Source organism: Trichechus manatus, unplaced genomic scaffold, assembly GCF_000243295.1.
Source record: "Trichechus manatus latirostris isolate Lorelei unplaced genomic scaffold, TriManLat1.0 scaffold00029, whole genome shotgun sequence".
Taxonomy (NCBI): Eukaryota; Metazoa; Chordata; class Mammalia; order Sirenia; family Trichechidae; genus Trichechus; species Trichechus manatus.
Window position 1 is genome coordinate 2,306,384 of NW_004443965.1, and position 23,251 is coordinate 2,329,634.

The 23,251-nt window shown below is 38.6% G+C and overlaps 1 protein-coding gene across 1 annotated transcript in view; it reads right to left on the reverse strand.

The window, feature by feature from the left end:
- Positions 1-23,251, reverse strand: part of FAM151B (family with sequence similarity 151 member B) — a 69,560-nt gene that overhangs the window by 37,518 nt on the left and 8,791 nt on the right. The window contains exons 3-5 of the mRNA XM_004374460.2: positions 18,202-18,367; positions 13,579-13,796; positions 7,360-7,495 (exon numbers count right to left, since the gene is read on the reverse strand). Coding sequence (XP_004374517.1) covers positions 7,360-7,495; positions 13,579-13,796; positions 18,202-18,367 — 520 coding nt within the window. The remainder of the gene's footprint in view (positions 1-7,359; positions 7,496-13,578; positions 13,797-18,201; positions 18,368-23,251) is intronic.

The window sequence follows — 23,251 nt, forward strand, 5'->3', positions numbered from 1 at the left end:
ACCAGGAATCATGGCCCAGCCAAACTGATACACACGTTTTTGGGGGGACATAATTCAAACCATGAGGGGAGGGGTTGGGGGGAAATACTAAACAGGCAATAGATAAGTGGTATCTTTCGTGAAGGGTGAGACAGTATACAGTACTGGCGAAACCAGCACAACTCGTACAAGGAAAGGTCATGGAAGCTCCCTAGACACATCCAAACTCCCTGAGGGACTAAATTGCTGGGCAGAGGGCTGTGGGGACCATGGTCTGGGGAACATCTAGCTCAACTGGCATAATACAGTTTATAAAGACAATGTTCTACATTTTACCTTGGTGAGTAGTGTCTGGGGTCTTAAAAGCCTGTGAGCAGCCATCTACGATACTCTACTGGTCTCACCCCTTTGGGAGCAAGAGAGAATGAAGAGAACAGAATACAAGGAAAAGATAAGTCCAAAGGACTAATGGACCACAGCTACCAAGGCCTCCACCAGACTGAGGCCAGTACAGCTAGATGGTGCCCGGCTACCACCACTGACTGCTCTGACCTGGATCACAGTAGCTAAAGCAAAAGGAAGAAATGATGAAGTGAAAGAAATGAACAGATTTCAAAGGGTGGCTAAGAAGACAAAGTAAAGTAATATAATGAAATGTGTAAAGGCCTAGAGTTAGAAAACCAAAAGGGAAGAACATGCTCAGCATTTCTCAAGTTGAAATTACCAAAGAGAAAACTCAAGCCTTGAGTTGCAATACTGAAGGATTCTATGGGGAAAATATTAGACACAGAAAGCATCAAAAGAAGATGGAAAGAATACACAGTCACTGTACCAAAAAGAATTGGTTGACGTTCAACCATTTCAGGAAGAAGCATATGATCAAGAACTGATGGTACTGAAGGAAGAAGTCTAAGGTGCACCGAAGGCACTGGAAAAAAGCAAGGCTCCAGGAATTGACTGGATACCAATTACGATGTTTCAACAAAGGGATGGAGCACTGGAAGCACTAACTTGTCTATGCCAAGAAATTTGTGCCCATTCCAAAGAAAGGTGATCTAAGAGAAAATGCAGAAATCATTGAACAATATCATTAATATCACACAGAAGTAAAATTTTGCTGAAGACAATTAAAAAATTATTGCACCAGTACATCAACAGGGAACTGCCACAAATTCAAGCTGGATTCAGAAGAGGATGTGGAACCAGGGATATCACTGCTGATGTCAGATGGATTCTGGTTGAAAGCAGAGAATACCAGAAAGATGTTTACCTGTGTTTTATTGACCTATGCAAAGGCATTCAACTGTGTGGGTCACAACAAATTATGGGTAACACTGCAAAGAATGGGAATTCTAGAACACTTAATTGTGCTCATGCGGAACCTGGACATAGACCAAAAGGCAGTAGCTTGAACAGAACAAGGGGTTACTGCATACTTTAAAATCAGGAAAAGTGTATGTCAGGGTTGCATCCTTTCACCATACTTATTTGATCTGTATGCTGAGCAAATAATCCAAGCAACTGGACTATATGAAGAATGGGGCACCAGGATTGGAGGAAGATTCATTAACAACCTGCATTATGCAGGTGATACAACTTTGCTTTTATACTGTAAACAAATGTTCTTTTCACGTTCTGTTTAGTTCAACGTTCTTTACATTTTTGTTGGTGATTTTGCTTGTTTAAATGGTCCCCAAGTGTCATAGTTTGAATTATGTCCCCCCAAAAAGGTGTATATCAGTTTGGCTGGGCCATGATTCCTGGTACTGTGTGATTTTCCTATATGTTTTAAATCCTGCCTCTATGATGTTAATGAGGGAGGATGGGTGGCAGTTGTGTTAGTAAGGCAGGACCTGATCTACAAGACTGGATTGTGTCCTGAGGCAATCTCTTGAGATATAAAAGACAGAAGTGAGCAGAGAGACAGGGGGACCTCGTACCGTCAAGAAAGCAGTGCCGGGGCAGAGCGTGTCCTTTGGACTGGGACATGAAGCACTGATGAAGATCAAGGACTAAGTTGCACCTGACCCAAACCATGGTTTTTCAATCACCTCATATGCATGAGAAAGCTGGACAATGAATAAAGAAGACCAAAGAAAAATTGATGTCTTTGAATTATGGTGTTGGTGAAGAATACTGAATATACCACGGACTGCCAGAAGAATAAACAAACCTGTCTCGGAAGAAGTACAGCCAAAATGCTCCTTAGAAGCGAAGATGGTGAGATATCATCTCACGTACTCTGAACATGTTATCAGGAGGGACCAGTCCCTGGAGAAAGACATCATGCTTGGTAAAGTAGGGGGTCAGCGAAAAAAAGGAAGACCCTTGACAAGATGGATTGACACAGTGGCTGCAAGTGTGGGCTCAAGCATAACAACAATTGTGCGCAGGACCAGGCAGTGTTTTATAGGGTCACTATGAGCCGGAACCAACTCGACGGTACCTAACAACAACAAACAAATGTAACATTTATATGTTTTACCTTAAAATCGATATTTAAGATGTGTATGTATATTAGTTTTCTAATATTTGTAGTAAAACTTTGTGGCTTAATACAACCATAAACACTTATTATTGCTCATAGTTTTGTGGATCCAGGATTCAGGAATGGCTTGTCTGGGAGGTTCTAGCTCCAGGTATCTCATGAAGTTCCAGTCAAATTTCCACTGGGGTTGCAGTCACCTGAAGGTTTGACTGGGACTAGAGGATCTACATTTACGATGGCTCACTCATGTCTGGTAAGGTGGTGCGGGCTGTTGGTGGGAGGCCTCAGTTCCTCTCCACGTGTGCCTATTACCTGGGCTTCTTTACAATATGGTAGCTAGGTTCCAAACGTGAGCATCTCTGGAGAGCACAAGCTGTAACCTTTTTAGAATTTAGCCTCAGGAATCACAGAGTTACTTCCATTGTACTCCCCTGGTTTGGGCAGTCACAAACCCTGCCCAGATTCAAGCGGAGGGAACACAGCAGGAGGCAGGTCAGTCACATTGTAAGGAGAGCACATGGAATGGGAGAAATATGTAGGTGTGGCCATCCTTGGAAAATATAATCAGTCACAGCATGTATACTTTTTTAATGACCCCCTTTAATCTGTATTTTCAGTAAACTTACATACTGCTCCCTTATCAAAGGCATCAAGTGAATTGGGTCTACTGTCAAATATGCAATAGCATTTAAGTTCCTTCTTCCTAATCTCTAATATTTTAAGATGCGTGAATTCAAATCCCATAGAAGTAACAAATGTATATAAATACAAGATCACAGTACATCATTGCCCTTGTCAAATTTACCTTCTAAAATACGGTCTCTGTTTCTACAAGTAGAAAAGGTCTCGAAGCTAATTTATATCCCACAGGTCACTGGAATAGGTATGGTATGCCTATCATAACGTGCCAAAAGATTATACTTACATCTCTCCTTAATGGGGGTGGGGGTGTAGTGAAAAAAAGGTTTCCACATTTCGCTTTGAATCAGGGCCCACTCTTTACAAGTTACAGTATTATAATCTTTCTAGGATCTGGTCTGATTTAAGATAATCCTCACTGTTTATACCTACATCAAATGTTCTCAAACTTAAGTGCATACGACAATTGTCTAGAGGCCTTGTTAAAACATAGATTGGTGGGCTCCAGCCCCATAATTTCTGATTCAATAGGTCTGGGGGCTGATCCAACATTCTGCATTTCTAACAAGTTCCCAGGTGATGTTAATGCTGCTGGTCCTGAGACCACACTTGGAGAACGTCTGTCCTATGTTGTCCAGTTTTGAGAGGCTTAAAAGTAAATGGTTAACAATCATTTCTGGGCTCATTTCATTTTCATAAAACTGCTTTTAGGTCAAGTCTTTTCTGCTACAATAGCTGCTTTTAGGTATTTTTAAAATACATATCTTAAAATGTTCAATGGGAAAAGAGAGGTCAGGAGCTAAAAGAGCTGTTTCTTCCTCCAGGAATTTTAATAAGATTTTTAAAATAAATGTATAACTATAAAATCTAAAAACAAACAACCAAAAAGCATTGAGCAAATAAGCCCTTGAGTACATCCACCTTTTACTCGTAAGTTAAGGCTCCCCTTGTTCTGTTATCACCAGAACTACCACTGTTGTTGTTGGTGGTGGTGCAGTCGAATCGATTTCGACTCATAGCGACCCTACAGGACACAGTAGAACTGCCCCATAGGGTTTCCAAGGAGCAGCTGGTGGATTCAAACTGCTGACCTTGTGGTTAGCAGCCAAGCTCTTAACCACTACGCCACCAGGGCTCCAGAACTATCATTAGCACAGGAATTTATTATACATTTTTAACTCCTTCATCATCTATTGTTAAGAAAAACAAAGCTCGAAGCCACTCAAACAAACTAGCTGTGTTGTCAAGCAACAGCTTTTTAAAAATATGTATATACAAAGCTTAAGACAAAATATTGGAGCCCTGGTGGTGAAGTGGTTAGGTGTTCAGCTGCTAACCAAAAGGTCAGCAGTTCGAATCCACCAGCTCCTCCTTGGAAACCCTATGGGGCAGTTCGACTCTGTCCTACAGAGTCGCTGTAAGTCAATCTACTCGACTGCAACAGGTTTAATATAACTAAAGAGCCCTGGTGTCACAATGGTTAAGCGCTCCACTGCTAACTGAAAGGCTGGCAGTTTGAACCCACCCAGTGGCTCTTTGAGAGAAAGACCTGGAGATCTGCTTCCATGAAGATTACAGCCAAGAAAACCCTATGGGGCAGTTCTACTTTGTTGCATGGGGTTCTATGAGTCAGAATCAACTTGACAGCACACAACAACAAATGTAACTCACGTTTCCTCACTAATTTTTCTATGTTATGAAATTTACACTCCTCTGGGGCTAAAGACTGTCTTAAAATTATACAAAGGTATGTTCCTTTTATCCTATTGTTAAAAACAAAAAAACTGTTACATGCAAGTGAACAAATTTGTTGTTTAAAGCTTTGTATTTGCTACGTTATTTGTAGTGGGTGTTTATCTTTTTTTGGCTGCCTAGCATCAGAACTTCCTTTCTATCTTTGGGGAGTCTGCCTCTGTGTGCAATGGAACCAAAAAGGCCCAGTACTTACTCTCCCAGATGCCTGGCAGTCAGAATGTTAGCATGGGGTCTCAAAGTGGCAAGCCCATTCCCCCTGCCCAGGACTTTAAGTCTGAAGAAAAGTAACACAGCAAAGCAGGGATGGTTTAGAAGCCATTCTGCCAGTGGTGTGGTGGTGGCAAAGCTGTGAATTCCACCAGGGAGTGACTAGTGCTGCAACATCCTAACCACAAAGCATCTGTATTCTCAGCTCCCTGGCTGCCCTTAGTTCCTATCCATATTCCAGGTTCTCCAACATTCCTATTGATTCCGTGAGCTACCCGATACGCTCTCAATAAATCTCTTTCTGCTTAAGTTAGCCAGAGTTGGTTTCAGTTGTTTGCAACTAAGAACTTGACTAGAACTAGTATAGGTCTGGTACCATCTAAGTTTCTCTTTAAGCATGATGCTAGCAGCCACTGAGTCAAACTCCTGTAAGTTTAATTCATCTATAAAATTTTTATACATCCTTTTTCCCCCAAAAACGGAATCATACGATATCCACCATTCTAACCCTTGATTTTTTTCACTTAACAATACATCTTAGAGATCATTTCATATTAAGACAGAATTTATAACAAGTAAATAATATTCCATTGTACGGGCATACTATAATTTTTCCAACCAGTTTCTAATTGACATTTAGATTGTTTCAAGTCTTTTGCTATTACAAACAATGCTTCAAGGAAATCCTTGTACCTACATCTCTGGGCTTTTGTGCACCTCTATTAGTAATAAATGCCCTCATTAGTGAAATTCACAGGTGTACGCTAAATTTCCCTCCAAGGGAATTATTGGCCAGTTTATACTCCCACCAATAACGTATGTGTATCTGCTTCCTCTACTCTATCTAATATACTGGATTATCGAACTGAGTCTTTTTCTAAACGGTTTTTAAGAATTCTTTATATACATCTGTCTGCCATATGTATTGAAGATATTTTTACCAGAATCTTTCCATTTTTAGGTATTCAACTATATCAAACTTCCCTTTTATACCTTCTGGGTTTTGTGCCTTACTAAGAAAGATCTTCCTCCCAGAAGAACGAGATGGTGCCCAGCTACCACCAATGGACGTCCTGACAGGGAACATAACAGAGGGTCCCTGATGGAGCAGTAGAACGACGGGACGCAGAACTCAAATTCTAGTAAAAAGACCAGACTTAATGGACTGACTTAAGACTGGAGGTGCCCCAGAAAGCATGGCCCCTGGTCTCTCCATCACCCCAGAACTAAAACAATTTCCGAGGCCAACTCTTCCGACAGGGATTGGACCGGACTGCGGGACATAAAGTGATACTCGTGAAGAATGTGCCTCTTAGTCAAGTAGATATAAGAGACCAAAGGGGTGACTTCTGTCCAGAGGTGAGATGGGAAGGCAGAGAGAGTTAGAAGCTGGTTGAATGTTCATGGGGAATCAGGCGCGGAGGGGATGAGTGTGCTGTCGCAGAATGGGGTGAGCGGTTGGGGTCTCGTAACAATGTATGTTAAAAAAAAAAAAAATTTGTATGGGAGACTAACTTGAAATGTAAACTTCATTTAATTACAACAATTTAAAAAAAAAAGAAAGGTCTTCCTCATTCGGAAACTACTAAATATAAATCATCCTTTGTTTTCCCTTTATGTTTAATGTTCAAGTCTTTGACATTTATTTTATTCATTTTGGAGGAAGGACTAAGGGAAAGTGCCAGCTTTGTTTTTCTCTGCATAGCCTGTTGTCCCAAAACCAGCTGAACTTTTGCTTCAACTATCTGAAATGTCAAGTTTTTCCTACACTAAATTCTATTACAGATTCGGATTTATTTCTGGACACTCCTTGCTCCTTATTGACTAGTCCATTAAAAAGATAGTACCAAACTGTTTTAATATCTGTACCTTTTATCTTAATAGTTAATACGTAGTCCAACTAATTTCCGTTACATATTAAAATAATGCATTTTTTATATGTGAAAAGACTTCTGAAATTATAATGGAATTCAAAGGGAAACTATTTTATCCATTTATAACTTTTCATGAATGTGTAATGCAATGACAAACAAATGATAAATATTTACTGGGCACCTACAAAGTGTAAAAACTTTTGAGAGGAACAGAGCTGAAAGATACTATAAACAAGTTAAGGTTCACACAGGAGCTTCAATCTGGTGATGGAGCCTGTGCTTAGATAGTCATTTTCATTCTGTCTATGCCTTTCTCTCACATACACTGTCCTTACATAATCGATTTTCATTCCCATTCTCCTTCTGTCTTTCATACATGCTCACAGGCACACGCCGTATTGTTAGACGAATACATACCTGCCAGATTTCTTTAACAGCCAAAGTAACTGAGAACAAGACTGTCTGACTAAGGCTGCTCTGACAGGAAATGTTACAGGCTGATTTAGTTCATGACATATAAATTCCATCTCCTTCACCATTGTCCAACTGTAACCTGAAATGAAAAGAAACGTAACTTTTCTGACTGGGATTCTGAAAGTCGATTAAATAAAAAACTAAATTACCTATAAGCATAAAAATTTCCATTTGAATTCAGAGTGAGTTGAATACTAGAAAATATTTTGAATGGAAAAAGTAGATTAAAAACTAAATCTAAAATCATGCCACAAGTGACTTAGAGTAAATTTAACAAAAAAAATTAAAATGTTAAAGGGATTTATAAATCACTCAAGCGCAAAAGAAGCACATTTTACACAATTTTACTTACTTTGAAGATTCTAAGGCTCTTTGTTACATATGAAAAAAAAAACCAAACCAGTTGCTGTTGAACTGATTCTGACTCATGTCGACCCCATGTGGGTCAGAGTGCTCCATAGGGTTTCAATGGCTGTGATTTTTCAGCTGTTTGCCAGGACTTTCTTCCCAGGAGCATCTGTGTGAATTCAAACTGCCAACCTTTAGGTTAGCAGCCAAGCACTTAACTGTTTGTGCCACCCAGGGCTCTCAGGTATGCTGTATTATTAATATTCGTGATAAACTTATGTTTTCCACTTGTGCTAATTAAGTTCTCTTTTCCAAGAGAAAGATGGCTTCTAGGTATTTACTAGCTGTTTAAGTAACAATTAACTTCAAGTCAATTGATTTGGCTAATCCAAATTACTTACACATTTAACCTCATGTAGACAATGGTGGCAAAATTGATTTTGTATATGTATTTTCAATCATGTTAAGATATTCTGGAAAACATATTTGCCTATTTATACACAGCTTCAGAAAAAAACATATACTTTTATAAAGAGCCCTAACTAAACTATCAAAAGCAGAATGTAAATAGTATTGGTCACCAATGGAACATTTTACATAAATCCTAGGTGAATGTTAGTTTTACAGCTAAATTCCTACTGGAAGAAGGGAAGTGTTCTACCTTCCTTTAAAATCTGGAAGATTATATCTTTTTAATTAGAAAAAGGGATTGCTAACAGAAAGCTAACGAGCCCTGGTGGCGCAGTGGTTAAAGCACTCAGCTGCCAACTGAAAGGTCAGCAGTTTGAACCCACGAGCCCCTTTGTAGAAGAAAGATGTGGCAGTCTGCTTCTATAAAGATTACAGCCTTTGAAACCCTATGATAAGTTCTACTCTGTCCTATAGGGCTGCTATTGGTTAGAACTGACTCAGCAGCAATGGGTTTTTAATAGAAAGCTAAACTTGTATGATCATAAACCTGTACACGTCTTTTTTAAAATCTGTGATGTAAAAAGGGAAGATAAAGTTCAAGTTGGTGATAATGAGAGGGCAGCTGGGAAAAGCCGCCCAGAACATACTAAAGCAGTTTAAAGGCTCCGATATGGCTAAACTCAGTTCAGCCTTAGAGTTAAAGCCAGAATCAGTAACCAAAAGCAATTTAAAATTAATAACTATTACTCTTCTGTCAGTTTGTCATACTGTGGTGGCTTGTGTGTTGCTGTGATGCTGGAAGCTAAGCCATCAGTATTTCAAATACCAGCAGGGTCACCATGGAGGAGAGGTTTCAGCAGAGCTTCCAGACTAAGACAGACTAGGAAGAAGGATCTGGTATTCTACTTCTAAAAAAAATTGGCCAGTGAAAACCTTATGAACAGCAGCAGAACACTGTCTGATACAGTGCCGGAAGAGGAGTCCCTCAGATAGGAAGGCACTCAAAACACGACTGGGGAAGAGCTGCCTCCTCAAAGAACAGTCAACTTTCTTTTTGCTTTACTAAAAAAAAAAAAAACAAAAACAGTTGACCTTAACGAAGTGGATGGAGTAAAGTTTTTGGGACCTTTGTCTGCTGATGTGGCATGACTCAAAATGAGAAGGAACAGCTGCAAACATCCATTAATAATCGGAATACAGAATGTACAAAGTATGAATCTAGGAAAATTGGAAGTCATCAAAAATGAAATGGAACGCAAAGATCTATATACTAGGCGTTAATGAGTTGAAATGGACTAGTGTTGGCCATTTTGAATCGGACGATCACATAATCTACTATGCTGGAAATGATAAATAGAAGAGGAACAACATCACATTCATCATCAAAAAGAACATTTCAAGATTTATCCTGAAGTTCACCGTTGCAAGTGATAGAATACCCATATGCCTAAAAGAAAACCTGGTAGTGTAGTCGTTAAGAGCTACAGCTGCTAACCAAGAGGTCAGCAGTTTGAATCCACCAGGCACTCCTTGGAAACCGCATGGGGCAGTTCTACTCTGTCCTATAGAGTCGCTATGAGTTGGATTCCACTAGACAGCAACGGGTTTGGTTTTTTCAACAGAAGACCAGTTAATAGGACTATCATTCAAATTTAAGCACCAACCACTAATGCCAAAGATGAAGAAATTAAAGATTTTTAACAACTTCTGCAGTCTGAAATTTATCAAACAAGCAATCAGGATGCACTGGTAATTACTGGTGATTGGAATGCAGAAGTTAGAAACAAAGAAGAAGGATCAGAAGTTGGATAATATGGTCTAGGTGAGAGAAACGATGCTGGAGATTGCACAACAGAATTTTACAAAACCAACTACTTCTTCATTGTAAATACCTTTTTTTCACCAACATAAATGGCAACTATACACGTGGACTTCACCAAATGGAATAGACAGGAATCAAATTGACTATATCTTTGGAAAGAGACGATAGAGAAGCTCAATATCATCAGTCAGAACAAGACCAGAGGCCGGCTCCAGAACGGGCCATCAGTTCCTCATATGCAAATTCAAGTTGAAGCTGAACAACATTAAAACAAGTCCACAAGAGCCAAAATACAACCTTGAGTATATCCACTTCAATTTAGAGACCATCTCCAGAACAGATTTGACACATTAAACTTTAATGACCAAAGACCAGACGAGTTGTGGGATGACATCAAGGACATCATACATGAAGAAAGGTCATTAAAAAGACAGAAAAGAAAGAAAATACCAAAATGGATGTCAGAAGAGACTCTGAAACTTGCTCTTGAATGCAGAGTAGCTAAAGCAAATGAAGAAATGATCACATAAAAGAGCTAAACAGAAGATTTCAAACGGCAGCTTGAGAAGACAAAGTAAAGTACTATAATTAAATGTGCAAAGACCTGGAGTTAGAAAACCTAAAGGGAAGAACACGCTCAGCATTTCTCAAGCTGAAAGAACTGAAGAAAATTTTCAAGCCTCAAGCTGCAATACTGAAGGATTCTATGGGTAAAATAGTGAATGACACAGGAAGCACCAAGAGAAGCTGAGAGGAATACACAGAGTCATTGTACCAAACAGAACTCGTCGACATTCAAATATTTCAAGTGGTAGCATATGATCATGAACTAATGGTAATGAAGGAAGAAGTCCAAGCTGCACTGAAGGCACTGGAGAAAAACAAGCCTCCAGGAATTGATGGAATACCAACTGAGATGTTTCAACAAATTGATGCAACACTGGAAGTGCTCACTTGACTATGCTAGGAAATTTGGAAGACAGCTACCTGGCAGATCTACTGGAAGAGATCCATATTTGTACCCATTGCAAAGAAAAGTGATCCAACAGAAGGTGGAAATTATTGAACAGTATCATTAATATCACAAGTAAGTAAAATTTTAATGAAGAAAATTAAAAAATGGTTGCAGAAGCACATCGACAGGGAATTGCCAGAAATTCAAGCTGGATTCAGAAGAGGATGTAGTACAAGGGATATGACTGCTGATGTCACATGCATCTTGGCTGAAAGTGGAGAATACCAGAAAGATGTTTACCTATGTTTTATTGACTATGCAAAGGCATTCAATTGTGTGGATCATAACAAATTACGGATAACACTGAGAAGAATGAGAATCCCAGAACACTTAACTTTGGTCATGCAAAACTTGTACGCTGACCAAGAGGCAGTCTTTTGACAAGAACAAGGGGATACTGAGTGGTTTAAAATCAGGAAAGGTTGCATCAGGGTTGTATCCTTTCACCATACTTATTCAATCTGTGTGCTGAGCAAATAATCCAAGAAGCTGGACTACATGAAGAAGAAGGCAGCATCATGATTGGAGAAAGACTCATTAACAATCTGTGATATGCAGATGACACAACTTTGCTTGCTAAAAGTGAAGAGGACTTGAAGCACATACTCATGAAGATCAAAGACCACAGCCTTCATTATGGATTATGCCTCAGCATAAAGAAAACAAAAATCCTCACAACTGGACGAATAAGCAACATCATGATAAACGGAGAAAAGACTGAAGTTGTCAAGGATTTCATTTTACTTGGATCCACAATCAATGCCCACGGAGACAGCAGTCAAGAAATCAAACAATGCATTGCACTGGGCAAATCTGCTGCAAAAGACCTCTTTAAAGTGTTACAAAGCGAAGATGTTACTTTGAGGACTAAGGTGCGAGACCCAAGCCATAGTATTTCCAGTTGCCTCATATGCATGTGAAAGCAGGGCAATGAATAAGGAAGACCAAAGAAGAATTGATGCCTTTGAATCATGATGTTGGTGAAGAATATTGAATATACCATGGACTGCCAGAAGAATGAACAAATCTGTCTTTGAGGCAGTACAGCCAGAATGTTGCTTAGAAGTAAGGATGGCAGGACTTTGTCTCATGTTCTTCGGACATGTTATTAAGAGGGACCAGTCCCTGGAGAAGGACATCATGCTTGGTAAAGTAGAGGGTCAGTGAAAAAGAGGAAGACCCTCAATGAGATAGCTGACACAGTGGCTGCAGCAATGGTCTCAAACATAGCAAGGACTGTGAGGGATGGCGTAGGACCAGGAAGTATTTCATTCTGTTGTACACAGGGTTGCTGTAAATTGGAACCAACCTGAAGGCACGTAACAACAAGAATTAATAAGGAAGGTAATAAAGTGTTTCTAATTTATCTTCTTTAAACATTTTGAATTATACTTTATATTCTTTAATAAAACAAAAAATTTAATGACTAAAAAATTATAATAGAGTTAAGTTAAAGTGCATTAATTTTTCTCTCAATTAGATCAATTGTTGAATCCATTTGGCCAGAGGGTCATATTCTAAACAATTCACTAGATAGCTGCTACTCTAACCTCATGTTGAACTTAAAAACTTTACATATGAAAACAATAATAGCAAATTAGTAAGCAAAAAATTAATGCTCTTAACACAGTAGGCTACATCTCCTTAAGTTCTAAGTGCCTTTTTAGTTTATTATTTTTACCATGTAGACAAGTGTCCCAGAGCATTTGATTGCACACTGGCTGTTTACTTGGAAATCACTACCTAGGGATGTATGCACAAAGAAAGATAAATCCAGTGGTGTAAGAAGTAGCAGCAGGAAAAAGCAGCAGTACGTCAGGTCCAAATGTAGGAAGACGTGAGTGGAATGAAGGGGTCCACCCAGAGGAGAGTGCCATGGCCTCCCACTCCACTGTCCTGCCAAGGACAGCCCAAGGAGGGCACCCTGACTCCAGCAACCTATGTCTGGAGCCCATTCCAATGTGTAAGGAGCAGAACGTGTGTTCTTCATCAACTACACTCTGCTACTTGTGGCTTACATGACCGAAACTCCTTTATTACCACCCACCTCCTTATCCTTCGTCTGACATAGGGAGTGTACTCCAAGGGAAGGCAAAAATAAAAAAAGTATAAAAGGGACCAATTTAGGATTTGTTCAAAGTATGTAAAGAGGCAGCTTTGATTACTGTAACTCGTTGCTTTCAAGTTGATTCCAACTCATAGCGATCCTACAGGACAGAACAGAACTGTCCCATAGGGTTTCCAAGGAGCAGCTGGTGGATTCAAACTGTCAACCTTTTGGTTAGCAGCTGAGCTCTTAATCACTGTGCCACCAGGGCTCCACTGACTTTGCAAATAAATACTTGCCCTGGAAGCTTGGTGAGAGAACTTCACCAACGAATGCTGTGCCTATCTGAAATAACAGAAAGAAGGGTCGTACATATATCCTCAGGGCCAGACCTTTCTCTCTACCAGGCTCTTAGATGTTGGGGGAAGCGTGTTTTTGGTTTTGTACCAAAGATGCTATTTTTATATCTAGAGAATATTTTAATTTGAGCAACAAGAAATACACTGTTGGAATTATTACCTTCGTTGACTTTCTGAGGATGCCATCCTGTTGTCCAACCCAGGGAAAATGTCACATCTGGAAAGAACGATGTGACAGTATCTATAAATAGTTTTGCATCCATTACTCTGCCATTTCCATTTGGACCAGGAAGAATATCAGCGTTAATCCACACAGGACGCTTCAGATGCCTCTTCACACTTTCCAAGAGCATCATGGATGGTTCTACAGCTGCCAGACTGAAAACATATTTTGTTGTCAATCACACATATGTCTAAAGTAAAAAGAAGTTCTTTTTGACTTTTTAATGTCCTCAACTTCATAATAAAAGTGTAATATGATAATGCCTGAGTTCAATATAATCAAATATTACACAACAACAGAGGGGAACTTAACATATGTCATCTCAAAATGTTGATTTATGCTCATAATTCATGAGGGTACCTTAAAAGTTCTATAAATACTTGAATAATGCCACTACTTGTGGACAGAGACAGGTTTCAAAACTCCCTATTAGGATAACTCAACATAAAAACAATTTAAGAAAAGACACAAATATTCACCATCAGAGAAGGTATAAACAAAGCAACAAGTAAGAAATATTAACAACCTGCAAATTCACATTTATGAAAATGCCCGAGTGCTCCCAGGCACCTTGCCTCTAACACCTGCTCACCACCCTAGAGAAGAGTTTTTTCCTTCACATATGCTTGGGTGAGTCTGGTCACATGAACACGTTTCCAAAAATGATTGTAAAGTATAAAAATATAACATTTTGTTAAAGCTTTTATAAATTTCTTTTTTGTTTTCTTTTATTGTAAGCACCTCTTCTGGAAACCAGAGGCAAGTATATTTTAATTAGTTTAAACCAAAAAGCAGCTTCACTTTCTTTACTTTCTCATATCTATTCTAACTGGCACCTATGGATTTTGAATAATCAGGCTTTAATCAGCCTGCATAATGTTTACTTTTAAAAAATACATTACTTATAATTCTGACTATCTTCTGAATCTTTAGGCCTAAACTGATTTCTAAGAAAATCAGCTTATAGTGCACACTGAGATGGAAGACTAAGAATCCTGGAGCTGGCTGTCGGAGGGGAGAATGTTCAGCACCCCCTCCTCACATATCCATCTCCCTTCTTAAGGGACTGTAATCCTTTGGCCTATGATTCCACCTATCCTCTCTGCATTCCTTTCCAGTCTCCTACCTCAAGAGGAGAAACTGATAATCTCATTATTTATTGGGTCATGTTTACTACTGACAAAGGATTTTTCTTCCAGTTGCCTTTGGGTCGATTCCAACTCACGGCGACCCCATGTGTTTCAGATTAGACTGTGCTTTGAAGGGTTTTTTCATGGCTGTGAACTTTTGGCAGCAAATCACCAGGCCTTTCTTCTGAGGTGCCTCTGGGTGGGTTTGAACCACCAACCTTTTGGTCAGTAGCCCAGTGCTTAACCATTTGTGCCACCCAGGAACTCCATGAGCAAGGATGCTACACATTAAAACCAGAGGGAACCAGCCTCTAGCCTCTCTCTCACTCTGCTCCTATGTGGTGTCTTTTTCTTCCTCTTCTGCCCCTCAAATAGGAGCCCCAGATTTTAGTGGATTAATAAACCCTAATGCTGAACTTTGTAGACTCTAATTTAGATGCTGCCTCAAATGCTTCCTCCCTTGCACTGCATCGATTCCATGTTAAAAACCCCATTCAGAGAGCTTCTCCCTCATCTCTGGCACCGTACTTCCTACAACATTCTCCCATTTTTGGCAGCAAGCAACTTGTACCTGTGATTCCAAAGCTCGTCTGTCTGCAAGTCCCACAGCAGCAGCCAAGTACCCATGGGTTCTGCTCTTCACGGGAAAACCTTGAACTAATCCAAGTCTGCTGCTGACCTCCTCTCTTTGTCCAGAAAAGACTCTGATTTAAGAAATCTGGTGTCGGTGGAGGTTGGGTTAAAAACTAATTTACAGTTTAGATTTCAGGAGGGAGCTTCTTAGGCATTCTCAATTTAGTAAGCTGACATAGGACTGTTTCACATTGGTTTTCCATCTGATTATATCCAGTCTTGAACAGCACATTCTCCCAAAAACTGGAATTCCACCAGCATTTATTAAGTGCCAACTATATGCAAAGCACTGTGCAACTAAATGCAAGAAGCTATGACACAGAATATAATGAAGCAAGAATTTAATATATATATTCGATCTCATAGGTGCACATTTTAATCATCACCAGAAACTTAAATAACAAAGGCAAAACCTATATAAAGAAAACTATAAAATCTTACTAAGGGACATAATAGAAACTTGTCATTGTTCTAGCTCTTATTTTCTGGAACCTAACAACATAATTTTGAAAGTGTTCTGGAAGAGTAAATGTGGAGGAAAAAAAATCACAAAATTTTTTTTTGGGGGGGGGGGAAGACTGAGGACAAAGTTGGCCAGAGAGAAAATATAATGTATACTACACAGAACACATGTCATGTTTCTGGCCTGGAAGACTCAATGCTATAAATTCTGTAAAATGATACATCTCTCCAAATTAAACTATAAATTCCATCTAATTCTAATTAAAAATACCAATGGCTAACATTCTCAGTTCTCAAATGTATTTGTATTAAGTTTCCCATAAAGAACTGCCAAAAGGTTTGCCAAGATAATCATTTGAAGAGGGAAGTCCTAATCAAAATATTACCTAAAATTGTTCTTTGGTAATAATTATTTAAATCCCTAGGAAATAATATAAACTTAGGTTTTTTTTTTAGAATACTTTTCCTAAAAAGTTACTTGTAAGTCAAACTTCTGAATATTTTATCCTATTTTGCTATTAATTTAATTTAAAAATTTAGTATGACAAAATAAAAATGATACTTAAAACCGCAGTAAAACAGTTAAAATAACATTTTATGGGAAAATAATTTTTTTTGCTAAAACACTGATAATACTACTACAGAGTTTTAAAAATCACCATATATTACTTATTATTTGTATACTAGATAAAATAACAGAGGCACAAAACAAGAGCTAGTCCTAAAATGTGGTCATTCAGACACTCTTTCAACCAGGCAGAACAGCGTTCTGGTTCAGAGTATGAGCTCAACAGCCAAGCTGACAGCTCTCCATTACCAACTCTGTGAGCACAAACAGGTTACTTACCCACTCTCCGTTCCCTCATCCATATAATGAGGATAATAGCAATAACCTGCCTCTTAGGATTGTTATGAGGATTTGATGAATTAACACATACAATGCTCTTAGAACAGTGCCTGACACATAGTAAGTGTTCATGTAACTGTTAGTTTATATCAATTCCACTTCAAATATGTTACAACCAAAACACTTGCAAAAGTTTTTAGTGGCTCAGCCCTTCTATGGTAGTTGCTAGCATTTAGGAATGAACGAGCTGAATCTGACCGCTGAGGAGCCAAAGAACACATCATAGGGAATAGTTCAAGGGGCAACAGTAACCAAAAAATTGAGCACATCAGAAGGCAAGATCTAAAACTTGGAGTCACCTAGCCTTAAAGATCAAATGTTCTATTTCATGGGATAGAGAATACTTGACTAGCTCCAGGAGACCTAGGATCTGGTTCTGGCTCAGCCATCAAGCTTAGATGTTGTCCTTGGGTAAATCAGTTAACCTCTCTGGGCCTATGTTTCTTTGTTAATAAAATGGAGTTGGAACGTTGACCACTTTAAAAGCTTTATGATCTTAATGCTGTTGTTAGTTACCATTGAGTTGATTCTGACTCATGGCAACCCCATGTGTGCAGAGTAGAGTCCCTTAATATAGTTCTTTAATTCACATATCCTTGTCAATCCAAACTCCTATATATCAAGTCTCTGTATATTCATTAATTCACCAAGAGTACAATGAGGTTTGCTAGTATATTTAGCCCTACAACAAATGGTTAGAATCATGCCAATAACATTACAAATAAGATTTCCAAGTCCTTACTAATTTCTTAAAGTAATATCAATTTTAAAATATTGTACAGAGATAAGTTTGCCAGAAAGCCAAGATTTCTTTAAAAGCTGCCTTCATGGGGCTTATGGTGAACTTTTGTGGTATCACAATATATTCCCGGCTTTACCTATAATTTTTACACTACCAAAATAACACAAAAGTAAAATTTTTTGTGAGAGCCACAGGAAAGGAAATGACACTTAACCTTGCTCTTCACTTTCAATATCTCTAAAACGTGCAACATTATTTTTAAGGAACACTTTGGTTACTGAAGAATTCGAATAATTCCTTTCGTATGTAAATATAACAACATAAGTCAGGTAGGAATGCATTAACTATACCAACAAAACTACCCCAACTTTCTCTCTCCTAGACTACTTTTTAACGAAAGTAGTATTTTAAATTTACTGTTCTATTATTACATGGTCACTTATGATGAATTCCTTTATAAAAATTAATTTTAGCCTCAAAGGGTCCCCAAAAAACAATTCTAAAAAACAAGTCAGTACACCTTAGGTCCATTCCTGAAACATACAAGAGTCTATAATTCCATTTTCAGTTTGGATAAAGCACAAAGATAGGTAATCAGGCACAGATACATGAGGCTATTAATCTTTTGGTTTTTTTCCAAAGTTACTCTATAACAATCAGGAGATTGGACATTTTTGGACAAATACCTCTTGAAATCCAGCTTGATGCCTTTATCGCTTTTCACAACTTCAGCCAGCCACTCCTGTAGAGTATTATCACTGCTTGTTTCAGGAGGATGGGCCATGATTGGTTGGCCATGTTCTGATCCATCATCAGGAAGAAAGACATCAGCCTCTATCATGTGAGCAGTGCCTGTCCAAATAAAGAAGTTAATGCTGGCAAAACAGTGGGCAGAACTACAGGAGATGCCATGTCCAATAACTTTTTTAGAAAATAAAAGAAAGGAAAGAAAATTAACATTTTCTGAGTACTATGTACAAGGCACTGTGCCAGACCCTTCTCTGTTGTCCCTACTTTGTACAGATGAGCACAGAGGTGATGAGAAGTTAAATAACTGTCCCTCTGCATCTGGCTTGGCTGTTGAATTTCTTCCCAGCACCTAGCAAAGTGTGTATACAAACGGAGGATTAATAAGTACCTGTTTAAGTTTTCTGGGAATAAAAACTAGTACTTTTATCTTCTCACTCTTCAAATCATGTTGTTGTTGTTAAGTGTCACTGAGTCAGTTCTGACTCATAGCAACCCTAGGTACAAAAGAACAAAACATTGCCTGGTCCTGTGCCATCCTCTCAATTATTGCTATGTTTGAGACCGCTGTTGCAGCCACTGTGTCAATCCATCTTGTTGAGGGTCTTCCTCTTTTTCATTGACCCTCTATTTTACCCAGCATGATGTTCTTCTCCAGGGACTGGTCCCTTCCAATAACATGTCCAAAGTACGTTGAGATGAAGTCTCGCCATCCTGGCTTCTAATGAGTATTCTGGCGGTACCTCTTCCAAGGCAGATTTATTTATTCTTCTGGCAGTCCATGGTATATTCAATATTCTTTGCCAACATCATAATTCAAATGCATCAATTCTTCTTTGGTCTTCCTTATTCATTGCCCTGCTTTCACATGCATATGAGGCAACTGGAAATACTATGGCTTGGGTCTTGCTCCTTAGTCCTCAAAGTAACATCTTCTCTTTGTAACACTTTAAAGAGGTCTTTTGCAGCAGATTTGCCCAATGCACTGCGTTGTTTGATTTCTTGACTGTTGCTTCCATGGGTGTTGACTGTGGATCCAAGTAAAACGAAATCTTTGACAACTTTAATCTTTTCCCCATTTATCGTGATGCTGCTTATTGGTCCAGTTGTGAGGATTTTTGTTTTCTTTATGTCGACATGTAATCTGTACTGAAGGTTGTGGTCTTTAATCTTCATCAATAAGTGCTTCAAGTCCTCTTCACTTTCAGCAAGCAAGGTACCGTCATCCTCCTATCGAAGGTAGTTAATGAGTCTTCCTCCAATCCTGATGCCCTGTTCTTCTTCATATAGCCCAGCTTCTCAGATTATCTGCTCAGCATACAGACTGAATAGGTATGGTGGAAGGATACAACCCTGACACACACCTTTCTGATTTTAAACCAGGCAGTATTCCCTTGTTCTGTTCAAATGACTGCCTCTTGGTCTAAGTACAGGTTCCTCATGAGCACAATTAAGTGTTCTAGAATTTCCATTCTTCGCAATGTTATCCAAAATTTGTTATGATCCACACAGTCAAAAGTCAAATGCCTTTGCATAGTCAAACACAGGTAAACATCTTTCTGGTATACTCTGCTTTCAGCCATGATCCATCTGACATCAGCAATAATATCCCTTGTTCCAAGTCCTCTGCGGAATCTGGCTTGAATTTCTGGCAGTTCCCTGTTGATGTACTATTGTAACCGCTTTTGAATGATCTTCAGCAAAATTTTACTTGCATGTGATATTAATAATATTGTTCGATAATTTCCACATTCTGTTTGATCTCCTTTGGAATGGGCATAGATATGGATCTCTTCCAGTCAGTTGGCCAGGTAGCTGTCTTCCAAATTTCTTGGCATAGACAAGTAAGCGCTTCCAGCACTGCATCCATGTGTTGAAACATCTCAGTTGGTATTCTGTCAATTCCTGGAGTCTTGCTTTTCATCAATACCTTCGGTGCAGCCTGGACCTCTTCCTTCAGCACCACTGGTTCTCTATCATATGCTACCTCCTGAAATGGATGAGCATCAACTAATAATTCTTTTTGGTACAGTGACTCTGTGTATTCGTTCCATCTTCTTTTGATGTTTCTTGTGTCATTTAATATTTTCCCAGTAGAATCCCGCAGTATTGCAACTCTAGGCTTAAACTCTTTTCTTCAGTTCTTTCAGCTTGAGAAATGTCAAGCATGTTCTTCCCTTTTGGTTTTCTAACCTCAGGTCTTTGCACATTTCATTATAATACTTTGTCTTCTCAAGCTGCCCTTTGAAATCTTCAGTTCTTTTACTTCATCATTTCTTCCTTTTCTTTAGCTACTCAACATTCAAGAGCAACTTTCAATGTCTCTTCTGCCATCAATTTTGGTTTTATCTTTCATTCCTGTCTTTTTAATAACCTCTTGCTTTCTTCATGTATGATGCCCTTGATGTCATTCCACAACTTGTCTGGTCTTCAGTCATTAGTGTTCATTGTGCCAAATCTATTCTTGAAATGATCTCTAAATTCAGTTGGGAGACACTCAAGGTCTTACTTTGGCTCTCGTGGACTTGTTCTAATTTTCTTCAGTTTCAATTTCAAATTGCATACGAGTAATTGATGGTCTGATCCACAGTCAACCCCTGGCCTTGTTCTGACTGATGAAACGAGATATAAAGAAACAGAAATTTTCTTGGAAGAGTTTCTGGGAGGACTTTAGAGCTGAAGTTTATCTCGTGCAGCATTCAAATTCTTCAAGTACCCAATTACTTTACTTCTGAGATGGCTTCCCGTGCTGACTCAATTCCTTTATAACCCTATAACAAACCCTTATTACCTGAGGTAACCTGAGAGAGTCTTGCAACCCAGAAGTTTGCTAGATGCATGACAGCCTATATAAAGAAACTGCTCCACAAGAGGAATACTAAGCACCTTACTGAGTGCTTACCACATGCCAAGCACTGTACCAGACAGTTTACATACGTTATATCTCATTAATTCTCACAACAACCCTATGAGCCAGGTAGAAAAAACAATTAAATGGCCATGTCAAGGACTCTCAGGCCCCATGTAAAGTATGTTCCATTTGAGTTAGTTTTTGTATATGGGATGAGGTAGGCATCCAACTTCATTTTTTTTTTTTTTTATTTGGATATCCAACAGTCACAGCATCATGTGTTGAAAAGCCTGTTCCTTCCCCAGTAAACTGTCTTGGCACCCTTGTAAAAAAATAATTGGCCATTAATGTATGAGTTTATTTCTGGACTATCAATTCTATGTCATTGACCTACACGTCTATCCTTATGTAAGTACCACACAGTCTTGATCAGTGTAACTCTAAAGTAAGTTTTAAAACAGGAGGTTTGAGTTCTCCAACTTTATTCTCTTTTTCAAGATTGTTCTGCTCTTCTGGTTCCCTTGCACTTCTATATAAATTTTAGGTTCAGCTTGTCAATTTCTGTGAAAAAGACAGCTGGAATTTTGATAGGGATTGCACTGAATCTATAGATCAATTTGGGAAGCACTGCTATCTTAACAATATTAAGTCTTCCAATCCATGAATACAGATTTTTTCATATTTTTAGGTCTTCTTTCTTTAAGTGATGTTTGTAGTTTGGTGTACAAGTCTTGCACTTCTTTTGTTAAATTTATTCGTAAGTATTTTATTCCTTTTGAAGCTGGAATTGTTCTCTTAATTTCATTTTCAAACTGTTCATTGCTAGTGTAGAAATATAATTTTTATATTGACCTTGTATTCTACAACCTTGCTGAACTTGTTTATTAGCTCTGGGCTTTTTATCTTGTGTGTGTGCGTGTGGTGTGTGTGTGTGTGTGTGTGTGTGTGCATGTGCGTGTGTGTGTGTAAATTTCTTAGGATTTTCTATATACAAGACCATGTCATCTGCAAATACAGATTCAGGTAGTCCCTGACTCACGACGGGGTTCTGTTCTGATCACTCCGTTGTAACTCAGTTCTGACGTAAGTCGAATACCTCTTTTTTTTTTGTTCTTTTAGTCTTCATTATTACTGCCTTTTATTATCAGCATCTTTACAAGTCCGATTTTTGAACATCTGTAAGTGAACATCTGAGAATGACAACATCAGCAAATTACATGCTGCAACATCATATGTAGTACATATTACTAACAAAAATATGTACAAAAAATAAATAAATAAAAACATGATTGTAAGCACAGTTCTTCGTAACTCAAATACGTCATAAGTCGGGGACTACCTGTAGTTTATTTCTTCCTTTCCAACCTGAATGCCTTTTATTTCGTTTTCTTGCCTAGCTGCTCTGATTACAACCTCCAGTACAATGTTAAGTAGAAGTGGCAAGAGAAGACATCTCGTCCTGTTCCTGATTTTAGAAGAAAAGCATTCAGTCTTTCACCATTAAGTATGATATTGGCTGTGGGTATTAAGGCAATTTATACTGTCCTAATGGAAAAGAGGAAATTGAGGCTAGGCTCTGTCTATATTGCAGCTAAAGAATGACAGTATTTTAGGTGAAAAAGTCAACTGTATTGGTATTTTCAAACACAATGTTTGGCATTATAAAGACAATGTTCTTCATCTACATGTATCTTAGGGAGACACTGCCAAATCTTGCACACTTAAATGATTTAGTGATACACCAAAAGTAACATTATGTATAATAACAACAACTTCTCTTTAATAAGTACGTGATACAGTATTGTCTCATATGGTCCACACAGCAACCTGGCAAGTTAGGTATTATTATTTCCATTTTATAGATGAGAAAACGAGACTTCGAGAATTTAACTGATTTATCCAAGGACACACCATAGTAGAGGCTGAAGCTAGGATTTAAGAGGGCATTTGACATTTTCACAAAGGTACATTTAGCCCAGCCTAAATAAACAAATAAATGAATGTTTACTTTATGAGTTTTTTAATTGCCAAATAATATGAAACAGATACACTCATCCCACTCCTGAGCCTCATCCCCACACCAGGAATCAGGACTAAGATGGGAGCAGGGGGTGGGGTGATGCTCCGGGATAGTCTAA